General features: G+C 42.3%; 1 protein-coding gene across 1 annotated transcript; it reads left to right on the top strand.

Annotated features, from left to right (window-relative positions):
• The first annotated feature begins 1,072 nt into the window (after window positions 1-1,072).
• On the top strand, window positions 1,073-12,331 carry ei24 (EI24 autophagy associated transmembrane protein). Its single transcript, XM_014408377.3, has 11 exons — window positions 1,073-1,230; window positions 2,312-2,448; window positions 3,842-3,987; window positions 4,197-4,257; window positions 4,401-4,467; window positions 4,553-4,677; window positions 6,823-6,942; window positions 7,042-7,153; window positions 7,562-7,673; window positions 10,765-10,839; window positions 10,923-12,331. The coding sequence occupies exons 2-11, from the start codon at window positions 2,407-2,409 to the stop codon at window positions 11,083-11,085; spliced, it is 1,023 nt and encodes a 340-aa protein (XP_014263863.1). The 5' UTR covers window positions 1,073-1,230; window positions 2,312-2,406; the 3' UTR covers window positions 11,086-12,331.
• The last annotated feature ends 126 nt before the right edge of the window (window positions 12,332-12,457 follow it).

Here is a 12,457-nt window from a genome sequence, read left to right as displayed (position 1 = left end):
TTCTTTCTTTCCCTTCTTTAGGAAAGTATGCAGTGGATTAATTTATAAAAGAAGATGATGTCTGGCCACAGTTCATATGTTATACACGGACCCACCATCATTACAAAGGTGGAGCAGCTAGACAACACTGCATTTTCAGTTTTAAGCAATATGCTGTTTATGTCTCTGTGATAGAAATGGCTCCTTATCAAGTTATTATAATAAAACTCCCATATTTACATTCCAAATTTATATAAAGTTCTTGGGCGCTTTATTAAAATAATCAAATCGAATTTAAGATTGATCATAACACATTTTGCATTAGTTATGTTTGTTGTTGTAGTATTTTTAAATAATTGACTGTAGGCCTCTTCTTTAGCTTTATATTCGTCCTTGAAGTTGTCAGTGCTTCAAAAAAAGACACTTTGCAGGTATTTAAGGAGCTTTAGGTCAGCGTTTCAAACGCAGCTTGCTCTTTCTCTGCCCCACTGCAGCTTCTCCATTTCAATTACAAGCTCATATGTGCTGCAGCTTTTAGTCTTTTACCTCCACCCCTAACCTCAACCTTTCTTTATCTGCTCCTCAGTCAGTTCCCAGGCTTTCACACATTTTCTCTGCATGAGGTCTCTCCAAGGCGTCCTCACTTCAAACACACACGTGAATTTGAATATGCTAACTTTCATTGTTATACAGCCCGAGGCCCAGCTGTGCTGCATTTTTCTAACACCACGTACTTTGCGTGTGAGATTTAAAAATTCCATTTATCTTGTCATGCTAATCGTTGCTTTATTCACTACCTGCTGCAGTTGCATGTGGATATGTTCTAAATTTATTTCCTTTTATTCCATCGTGAGCCGATAGCAACACAGCAAAACTTAATTCTGCAACCTTATAACAAAGCTAACAAAGCTATCTAGCTTCTCTCACAATCATATAACATCAGAGATATAGAAAATAAAATATCGCTGTCGTCTTAATAACTTATTATAAATACGTAATGAATGCTCGACACATGCGTCATAAAGTGGACACACCCCTTAGCATTTTAATGAGCTTTTACTCCACTTTCTGTCTTCGCCTTCCAGTATTGAGGACTACGCTTCCCATGCTCCTTCGAGGTTGGAGCTTGCGCAATTTGTTTTCCACGGCCCTAGCTGCTGGCAGTGGCTGTATGCTGTTTGTTGTGTTTACATTAAGGAAGAGAAAGAAAGAATTTCCCAAGCTATTGTAACACCGTGGCTGTCGCATGAGGTAAGCACCAGACCTTTGTTAAATGTGTGCTCTATCTGTCTGTTAATCATTTGTATGGACGTTATCAGGAAGAAAAAGTCTACAGTTAAATTAGTTGTTGAGCGATAATTTAGCTAGCATCACAAACAGACAAGCTAGTTGAACACTAAAGAAGCGAAAGTCATCGATTACAGGGCCATAGTCAACATGCTGAACTCTATATATGAGATTATGCCAGTTTTAGAGGATTTTTAAGCAGACCACAATGAGCCAGTTAGCCTGAGTGTGTGTTATCATCTTTTTTTGCGCTAACCCACTGAGTCAGCTTGCTAGCGTTGAATAAAACAGTATCGCACAGAGACAATAGGTGGACAAACGTTTGCATCTTAAGACAAAGGAGAGGACATCGCTGGTGTATAATGTCACCATGCAACAAATAAGACGATAGCAGCGTTTATGAAACGCACATAAGCTTTGCTTCTCTTAGCAAGGCATTAGATGCTGATAGATTTTGTCCAGAAGTTATTAAGTTGTGATCTATATGAAACTCGTTAGGTATTCTGTAAGAGCACGTGTTTAGTGTGCGGACAAGTATTTTTAGAAAGATATATATCTATATAGATATAGATATCTATATGTCAAATGTTGCTGATAATGGTTTTTAAAATAAAGACTTACATCATCATCAGCTTGTGAAACACTAAAAACGGTGACCAAATATCAAAACTCTGAGAGAATTTGCCAAACATTGTATTGTTGAACTTTCTTAGTATTAGAAGGCTTTTTCTGATGTATGTAAAACACAAACTAATGGAGGTTTATTTTTATGGATGTGCATGGAAAACTACCAGGTTTAGAAAGGCTACTGTTTGTAAAAGCCAAATGATAAGCTTGTTATACAGGTAGCTGATTCATTGAAGAGGTAAAAACATTAAATATTATGTGACAGTTGAGTTAACAAAAATCACAAGAAAATAGGTCTTCAAGCAGTTGTGTGTCTTAGCAAAGCAAGTAGCAAGAGCTGTTAGCATCTGCATTTCAAAGGTTGAAGGTTTTCCATTCAGCCCCTCACTTTGTTTCCTTGGGTTTTGGTTTGTTGCAGGTTACTGGGTGAGCCCCTCCCTGCCATGAGAGCGGACCACCAGGTCACCAGCCCCCCCTCCTTCTGCAGTTGATGGATCTGCAGCTGGTGCAGAGATGACAGACAGCGTCAGGGCTTTCCTCCGCGATGTTGCGACGGTTAGCAAACACAAAGACACTGCACTCATAAATAATTTATGACATAATGTGCAAGTATGTAGTGTATGCAAACTGAAACAGAAACATTCAAAACAATGGACCCATTCAGCCCTGCTGGTTGAAACAGTAGAAAGAGCGAGCTGAAGATCGTAATTCTGACTGATTTCTGTGACATACACATGATTTAGCAATCTTAATGTAGATAGTATGTTCCATCCATTTGGTGTCAGAGTTTTGGATGTTAAAGTTCTGCGAGTAGCCAGTTTTGAAACTTGGCAGCCGACATCTTGGAATAAGCCCAGACTCTCATTTTTAAGTCTCTTTCTAAATAAAAGTCGAGCGATCATTTCAGTGGTCACTGGGACAGAAAAACTGCTTGTACAGAAACACAAGTCATATTCAATAAAAACAATTTCACAAGTTTGGAAACTTTGCTCTAAGTTTAAAGAGCTTTTTTGCCTCTTAAGTTACACTGTTTAACATCATTAATGCTTCAGTAACGGTCCAGTGCAGAGCCAAAATGAACAGCTTCTCTACTCAACAAATGTCACGCTAATTCACAATGTGGATCCACAGTAGGGACATAACGAGCAGAGAGAGGTGCCTCCATGCAGCAGAAACTGTGTTGAAACCTCTGCTGTGTCCATGCATCTGTGCAAACACGAGGTTGTTTCCAGTTTCAGCACTCACTGAGTGCATAGAAATACTCATCAGAAATTGAATCTGTGACTGAAGTGTAAGAAGAAGAGAAACTCAACCAGACAAAACCTCCAAAGACACAATAATGTTTGCATATGTTTCTCTAAAGAGCTTTACTGTGAAGCAAGTTCATCATAGCCAGGTTTTCTGTGGATTAGCTGGCTTCACAAAACCTAAAACCCCAGGCATTGGTCAAATCAGGACATCATCAGCTCACCCATGGAAATGCATGCAATGAAGCTTGCATCACACAGTTTGAGCTGATGTTAATGCCAGAGGTGGATGTTGCTCTGCAGTTACTGATTCAGCAGATCATTGGCAATGTTTAGGCATTATTCAGTAAGGTCTTTAGAATGACTCATTCTTTTACAAATGTTGGTAAAACCAGACTGCATGGCCATGAGACTGACAGTGTTTGACTTCAAAGATTAAGATGTGTGGCCATGACCATGCAAAGCACAGTTGGCACTACTGTAACTACAGCTGGGCTCCAGTGACGGTGTTATTAAGCCATACTTTGAACCTGTGCAGCCTGAACGTGTCCGGGTTACTTCAAGAGCCTCCAGAAATAATATTTGTCTTTGAAATAATGTCAAATGTTCTTTACTGACCTCACGGGGATCATTCATTACAGAGAAGATTTAAGACTTGTAGAAATGCTCCGACTGTCTCTTTTTGTATTTATGCTCTACAGGGGATCAAGGACTCCATATTGGGGATTGGAACAATCTCCAAGCTGGATGCTCGTATCCAGCAGAAAAGGGAAGAGCAGCGGAGGAGAAGGGCCAGCGGGGCCCTGGCACAGAGACGGGCACAGAGTGAGGAGCGCAAACCGGACAAGTAAGCACCCGAACACATTTTGGTCGCATTTTGTTTTCTTCACTAGTAAATATAATAATGTGTGAATTACAATATGTTATCTAGTTGGGGCCATCATCATATCCACCCTGCAAACTGCAGCACGCTGACAGTTCTCAGGAGTTTGTTTAGAAGCAATGAAATCAAGTCATGCGAAAGTGAAACATTAGTGTTGTTCATTTTTCTTCTAGTGATCCCAAAGTAGCCAGCAGGATTTTTCAATGCTGTGCCTGGAATGGAGGAGTGTTCTGGGTAAGCTTAAACTGTTACTGCCTCAAATGTGAAACATCATTATCCACTAAAGTATCAAAGCTGAATACCAAAGTTAAACAACCACGCTATGCAGGGAAGCACAAGTTAAAGAATAACAAAGGTATTTCTCTTTCTCTTCTCAGCTCAGTCTGTTTCTCTTTTACCGGGTGTTTATTCCACTCCTGCAGGCTCTCACGGCAAAAATCATTGGTATGTATGGCTGCTGCTCAATCTGGACCAAGTTTTCCGGTGTGTTACGGGAAGCAGATAATTAACAAAGCTGTTTTTACTCCAGGTGACCCCTCCCTCCATGGCAGTGTGTGGTCCTGGTTAGAGTTCATCCTGACGTCCGTCTTCAGTGCTCTCTGGGTCCTCCCCTTGTTTGTCCTCAGCAAGATCGTCAATGCCATCTGGTTCCAGGTCAGGCCCTTCTTTAAAATCAGACTTCCACGCCATGCACACGAGATGGTAACTTTTTTTGTCCCCTTCAGGCATCGGAGACTGTTATTACTTCTGGTGTACGATTTTCTGTAGTAGCATTCCACTTTAGCTCACAGCGCAGTAGACTATACTGAATCAGTGTCAGCTGCTGAGATTTATAAAGCCAGCGCTGCCTCAAGGGCTGCTGACTCTTCCTTTGCAATAGTTCAGACTGCTCTCTCATCAGAAATAGCCCCAAAATGTAAAGAAAGACAGAGGATACAGAGAAGAAGGGGTGTTTAATAATGTTCCCTCTAAACTGCGCGTGTGCACAATTGCGCACTGCTGGCACGGTCTCTGCGCACAGAAAATCTGCGTTGCACACAAAAAAAAATCTAACCTGAATTGAAATTAAAATTAAAACTTTAACAATTCTGTTTTGCAGTGTTAGTCAGTGAGTGACTGGCTGCTCCCGTATGGGATTACAACGATGCCACCTTATCCCATAATCCAGCCAATAATGCGATTCACATTCGTATATACGCAGCTAATCAACGTGGTTGACAGGCTATGACAGCGTCCTTATGTGCCGACGCCGGTGTTTTAGCAAAGTGGCTGATGTGGAGTGAAGCCACGTTAATGACAACGTGTACAACCATTGGAGACGTGAGCAGGACAGACGGAACAACTGACGGAAAAAGTGCACACGTCTGCTGTTGCTCACAGTGGTCCAAGTGTCCGCTCAGGGAGTTTGTGTGTTCGCTCAGACACATGAAAAATTAGAGGGAACATTGGTGTTTAATAAAGTCAGCTGTTAGATGGTATTGCAGCGCTTTATTAATAAAGAAGCTGTAGACACAGATGTTGCTTCTATTCATGGATGAGGCCATATGTGACGTTTAATTATACAGAAACAGTCTAAGGTTAAATTTTTGGTGTCCTTCCTGTACAACTATTTTTAATACAAATTTGGATATTGTGTAAAATGGAAATAAAAGCTAAATATGATTATTTGCAAATTATAAAAGCAACTATTACAAACTAAAAAATGTTGTAATAAAAAACCCCTGAAGTTATGCAATGCTGTGTGCACCTCATAACTATGTTCTTTAGCAAGAGATAAGTAAGTGTAACAGAGCATCCTGGTAAGTTAGAATGGGGTCGTGATTTTTAATAACTCAACCATACGGTTACAGAATAATGTTTCTCACAGTAAAGAAAGTCGTGATTGGTTTATGCTAGGGTCCCACAGCTTAAAAAAATAACTTTAATCAACCCAACACCAGAAGTAGCACATCCAACACACCACACTGCTGACCACCAGAGGAGACTACCAGCTCATCATCAGGTGTGATTTCCACACGTAGGAGCAGATGAGCCAGGGAAAGGAAAGAGGTCTCCAGAGCACTCACCGATTCAGCAGAACCTAGTGGCATGTGTGCATCATGTCTTTGATCTAACTGAATATGAATCAATTTGTGACTACCACACTAACAACAGAAAACCGAAAATATTGTAAAGTATTTTTTAATGGTTAAAACAGATTAATCACCCTGCTTCCACAAGAAAGGGCTAATCACACACCCTTCTTCTGGCTGATGGAACAAGCACAGTGCCACACACTGTCAGAGAAATGGCCCACTGGTGCTGCCGGCGACTCTCATCGGTCTCATACTCCTGACTCTGATGAGCAAGTGGAAACCAACTGTGCTCAATCACAGAGCTGCAGAAAGGGTGATACATGAAGAGACAGGAGAAAGCAGAAGCACTATGGGATGTAAAATAATATGGCACATAATATTATTCAAATATTCCCTCTATTAATTCAAGTCTTTGTGCACAATATACAAGGCTGAAAATCAATGTGAAATGAGCATTCTATTAAGATCTTAAAAAAGGGCATCTTTGTCAAACAAGACCGGGCTGTTTTCAGCACGATAATGCCAAAGCACAAAACCTCAGACCTGTCGATGAACTTCTGACAAACATTTGTTGTTGTGGTTATTTTGAGAGGATGATATTCGAAAATAAGAACTGGAAAACATTTCCCCAGCAGGGTCAGATGTCCATTACAGAGTTAAAAGCAGTTATACGTCCTGTTTGGCTGCAGTGACACTGATATCATTACGTTGCTCTGTGTTATAGGACATAGCTGACCTTGCATTTGAAGTGTCTGGCTGTAAAGCTCAGCCATTCCCCAGCGTCAGTAAGATCATCGCAGACATGCTTTTTAACCTCCTCCTCCAGGCGCTCTTCCTCATTCAGGTACATTTTATCCTTTCTTTAAAATAAATCTGCATAGCTGCCTGTGTTTCTCACTTTATTCCAACGAGTGTCGCTGTGTGTATTTTTGTGGTCCTCCAGGGTATGATCGTTAGTCTCTTCCCCATCGATGCTATTGGACAGATGGTTAGCCTCCTCCACATGTCTCTGCTCTACTCCCTGTACTGCTTTGAGTATCGCTGGTTCAACCATGGTGAGTCCTCTGTCAGCTTCTATACAGACACAGACTCATCTGAATTCAATGGGAACCTCTAAACCAGGGGTGTCAAACTCAAACTCACAGTGGGCCAAAATTCAAAATGGAACAAAGTCGCAGGCTAACATTAATATTTATTGAAAAAAAAAATCTTCCTCCAGATGTAAGAATGAATCTTTTCTTATGTACTCAAACAAGTTTTGCTGAAAAACTGAATATGGAACAAGCAAAGCTTAATACTAAACAATATATATATTAGCTGTATAATACCAGTAGGCCAGCTCTAATAGTAATTTGGTATGGCTTCGCGGGCCAAATGTAATTAGGCTGTGGGCCAAATTTGGCCCGCGGGCCAGAGTTTGACACCTATGCTCTAAACGATGTGTTTTTTTGTGTTTGTCTAAGGCATCGAGATGCACCAGCGGCTGTCCAACATTGAGAGGAACTGGCCATATTACTTTGGCTTCGGCTTACCCATGGCTCTGCTGACTGCCATGCCCTCATCATACATCATCAGGTTAACACTGCGTGATTTTTTTTGTGATCATTATTACAAGTATTATTTTGTTTGTGGTCCATTTTCCAGTCATGTTTTTTTTATTACACTTTATATATACAGTGGGGCAAAAAAGTATTTAGTCAGCCACCGATTGTGCAAGTTCCCCCACTTAAAATGATGACAGAGGTCAGTAATTTGCACCAGAGGTACACTTCAACTGTGAGAGACAGAATGTGAAAAAAAAATCCATGAATCCACATGGTAGGATTTGTAAAGAATTTATTGGTAAATCAGGGTGGAAAATAAGTATTTGGTCAATAACAAAAATACAACTCAATACTTTGTAACATAACCTTTGTTGGCAATAACAGAGGTCAAACGTTTACTATAGGTCTTTACCAGGTTTGCACACACAGTAGCTGGTATTTTGGCCCATTCCTCCATGCAGATCTTCTCGAGAGCAGTGATGTTTTGGGGCTGTCGCCGAGCAACGCGGACTTTCAACTCCCGCCACAGATTTTCTATGGGGTTGAGGTCTGGAGACTGGCTAGGCCACTCCAGGACTTTCAAATGCTTCTTACGGAGCCCCTCCTTTGTTGCCCGGGCGGTGTGTTTTGGATCATTGTCATGTTGGAAGACCCAGCCTCGTTTCATCTTCAAAGTTCTCACTGATGGAAGGAGGTTTTGGCTCAAAATCTGACGATACATGGCCCCATTCATTCTGTCCTTAACACGGATCAGTCGTCCTGTCCCCTTGGCAGAAAAACAGCCCCGTAGCATGATGTTTCCACCCCCATGCTTCACAGTAGGTATGGTGTTCTTGGGATGCAACTCAGTATTCTTCTTCCTCCAAACACGACGAGTTGAGTTTATACCAAAAAGTTCTACTTTGGTTTCATCTGACCACATGACATTCTCCCAATCCTCTGCTGTATCATCCATGTGCTCTCTGGCAAACTTCAGACGGGCCTGGACATGCACTGGCTTCAGCAGCGGAACACGTCTGGCACTGCGGGATTTGATTCCCTGCCGTTGTAGTGTGTTACTGATGGTGACCTTTGTTACTTTGGTCCCAGCTCTCTGCAGGTCATTCACCAGGTCCCCCCGTGTGGTTCTGGGATCTTTGCTCACCGTTCTCATGATCATTTTGACCCCACGGGATGAGATCTTGCGTGGAGCCCCAGATCGAGGGAGATTATCAGTGGTCTTGTATGTCTTCCATTTTCTGATGATTGCTCCCACAGTTGATTTTTTCACACCAAGCTGCTTGCCTATTGTAGATTCACTCTTCCCAGTCTGGTGCAGGTCTACAATACTTTTCCTGGTGTCCTTCGAAAGCTCTTTGGTCTTGGCCATGGCGGAGTTTGGAGTCTGACTGTTTGAGGCTGTGGACAGGTGTCTTTTATACAGATGATGAGTTCAAACAGGTGCCATTCATACAGGTAACGAGTGGGGGACAGAAAAGCTTCTTACAGAGGACGTTACAGGTCTGTGAGAGCCAGAGATTTTCCTTGTTTGAGGTGACCAAATACTTATTTTCCACCCTAATTTACGAATCAATTCTTTACAAATCCTACCATGTGAATTCATGGATTTTTTTTTCACATTCTGTCTCTCACAGTTGAAGTGTACCTCTGGTGCAAATTACTGACCTCTGTCATCATTTTAAGTGGGGGAACTTGCACAATCGGTGGCTGACTAAATACTTTTTTGCCCCACTGTATTGGAGAACAAAGTGCTCAGAAGTAGGTGCAAAGGACTTGGTCTGAGTAGAGAGTCCGTATGTGAGTGGCCTGAGTGATGGGGGTTACTAAGACCATGGCTCCGACTGGTGAAGAGGGTGGGGGGATAGTGTTTGTTAACAGTCCGAATGGCTCAGGGGAAGAAGCTGTTTGTGAGAGTGGAGGTGTGGGACCTGATTGACCTGAGGTGCCGACCAGCGAGTCAAACAGTTGTTGGGCGGGGTGCAAGGGGTCACGTGGGATGGCCCTGGTTTTCCTGAGACAGGAGGATCTGGTGATGGCCTCCAGGGGTGGCTGAGGGCAGCCAGTGATTTTTAGGGCAGTGTTAATTACCCTCAGTACAGCCGTCCTGTTCTCATTATTGTCCCCTGTGTACCAAACACCCAGGCAGTAGGAGAGCACGCTCTCCACTGAGGAGCGGTGAAGGCCAGCAGCAGCTTCTGGTCCAGGTTATTCTTCCTCAGGACAGGAGGAAGTGCAGCTGCTGTTGGGCCTTCTTTACCAGCGCGTTGGTGTTGTGGGTCCAGATCAGATCAGCGGAGATGTGGCGTGCCCAGAAAACTGAAGGTGGAGACAGATTCCGCCTGTTCTGCGTTTATAATGAGAGGTGGACCTGTCTGTGTCTCCTGAAGTTCATTATGAGTTCTTATGTTTTAAGGACGTTCAGCTTTGGGTTATTTCTTGAGCACCACCGGGACAAGTTTTCTACCTCCACCCTTTATGCTGTCTCATCTCCATCAGAGTATGGCAGTGACAAATAGCAAACATCAGAGTCCACACTGATGCCTGGCAGGTGTGTTCACACGTAACAAGGAGGAGTTACTGTACAGTTTTATAGATAATGATAGGAATGATTTCCTGAAGTGTTCTTTATGGCAACGCTGTTGAATTATTCTGAGGGAGATGGAGCTGTGCTGCCTCAGAAGTGCGCAATAGAGATGGGCTGTCCATGATGGAGAGCAGTTTGTTCAGCGACCTCCTAAACCTCACTGACTCAAACGCCTCCAGATTCTGGTCAGTGATGGTTCCAGCATCTCTGGGTCTGTTGCTGACCCTTCTCCCCAGCATATAACAGCAAAACAGATGTAACTTGCTACCACAGACTGGTAGATCTCCACCATCCTGCTGCACTCATTAAAGCTTCCTGAGCTTCATCAGGAAACAGTCTGCTCATCCCCTTCACTTTGAGAAGGAGAGGAACTCCACTATTTATAATTACAATATATTACAAAGGAGTAATTAGTTATAAATAAATATAGTGAATGGTCACAAACATGTCAGAACTTTCTAATAGAGAGGAATCTGGAATTTGGACCTTCTGCTCTGTTTTTAATGGTTTTTAAATGCTATCTTTGTTTCCTATGCAGCGGTTGCTTGTTCTCCATCCTTTTCCCTCTGTTCATCATCAGTGCTAATGAGGCAAAGACACCAACAAAGCTGTAGTGAGTGTCCAACAACACACTGTAAGAACAATAAATAAAAGGATCTATTTCACAAGTGACTGATGTCGATTTCACTCTTCCAGCCACTTCCAACTGCGTCTCTTCTCCCTGGTCGTGCTGATCAGCAACAAGCTTTTCCACAAGACTGTCCACCTGCAGTCATCACTGACGTCATCTGCCTCCACAGAGAGGCTGTCAACACCTCACACCTCCCCGACCCGCCAGAGGCTGCTGCCCACCCAGTGAAGGAGATAGGATAGTCACCAACAAGCGGTTTCACTGAAAAAAATTTTTTTTTTCTTTTTCTAGAAGGATCGCACTTAATGAAGATGAGTTCAGCTGGTTCATGTGGTTCAGGACAAAGGGTTTACATGTTTTTGTGTAATCTGTGCCGCCTCAGTTACTCATTTTTATCCACCTTTTCTGTGTGACACAAAAATCGACTGACCTGTGCCTCACACTCAAAACACTTTAAATACTAAGATCCAGACTTCTTTTTACTTTTCTTTCTTTCTTTGCATAAGTGCCATTTGAGTGACTCTCCTTTTAAAAAATTACAGCACAAGACATCACAAAGTTTTAATTTCTTTAACCAAACGTGACTAAAGAAGGATATTTTTCTCTTTGAAGGGGCTTTTTTGTGTTCAGAAGCAAAGCACAGGTGTGTTTTCTTAAAAGTCACATTCCTCCCTCACAGATCCAACACTTTCTTGCACACGGACGTGTTTCTCTATTAAATTCTGCTCTCCTCACAGTCCCGTCTGCAACCTTGTACAGTTATAAAGGGAGGCTTTTTAGTTTGAAATCCCCACAGCTTTGTTTTCAGTAGAGTACAAGCATCGTTTCAGGAGCTGCTATTAAAAGGCAGAGTGACCTTTTTGTAACGGAAATCAACCAGAAATTCACTTGTGTGCATTGACATAACTGTTCCTCTGCGTCCCATCCCAAAAATAAAAAGTCTGGATTCTGCTGTCTAACGTCACAATACACACGGCTACACCGGCAAAGGGCAAGCTTCATTAGAGCTTTTAGTGTATTGATAGATGAGACGACACTGCCAAACCGCTGCATCTTTAACTTTACTTTGACCACTTCAACGCTAAGCTCTGTCACAAAGGAGTCATGTAGCTCGTAGCTTTACAACAGACGGGTGATCAGCCTCGACTCGCTTGCTGTAGTGCCCCTTGCACCTTAAAGAGAGCTTGATGCAAATATAACTGATCCCCAAATATCATTGGCTGTTTGGTTATTTGTGCTGTACATAATGTTAATACCTCCTGAATGTTCAGTCAGAAGCCCAGCGCCACACAGTGACCCCACCCCAACCTTTGTCTCATCAGAGCTCGTGGATGTGGAGCGGGGCCATGATTTTAAACAGTGTGCAATTATTGTAAGAAGAGCATAGTGTTTGTGCAGACTGATATTTGTGAGTGAGGTTTTGTAAAAGTAATACTTCTAATTTGAATAAAATTGGTCAGTATTCAATATTTGAGCTCTTGTGTTTCTGTGTTTTTTGTTTCTCTACGACATTTCAAACTCAGCATTGCAAAGATAAGGATAGATAAAGGATTTATATCACTGAAAATCAGATTAGGTCCTTGGGTTACACTCCAAATTG

The sequence above is a fragment of the Maylandia zebra genome, linkage group LG10, assembly GCF_041146795.1.
Source record: "Maylandia zebra isolate NMK-2024a linkage group LG10, Mzebra_GT3a, whole genome shotgun sequence".
Classification (NCBI taxonomy): domain Eukaryota; kingdom Metazoa; phylum Chordata; class Actinopteri; order Cichliformes; family Cichlidae; genus Maylandia; species Maylandia zebra.
This window is presented reverse-complemented; position numbering and strand designations above follow the sequence as displayed.

Bases quoted from the DNA above. Each gene is read 5' to 3' on its own strand.
- ei24 (XM_014408377.3), top strand. From the start codon at position 2,407: ATGACAGACAGCGTCAGGGCTTTCCTCCGCGATGTTGCGACG. The intron at 6,943-7,041 runs GTACATTTTATC...GTGGTCCTCCAG, and splicing joins AGGCGCTCTTCCTCATTCAG to GGTATGATCGTTAGTCTCTT. The intron at 7,154-7,561 runs GTGAGTCCTCTG...TGTTTGTCTAAG, and splicing joins GTATCGCTGGTTCAACCATG to GCATCGAGATGCACCAGCGG.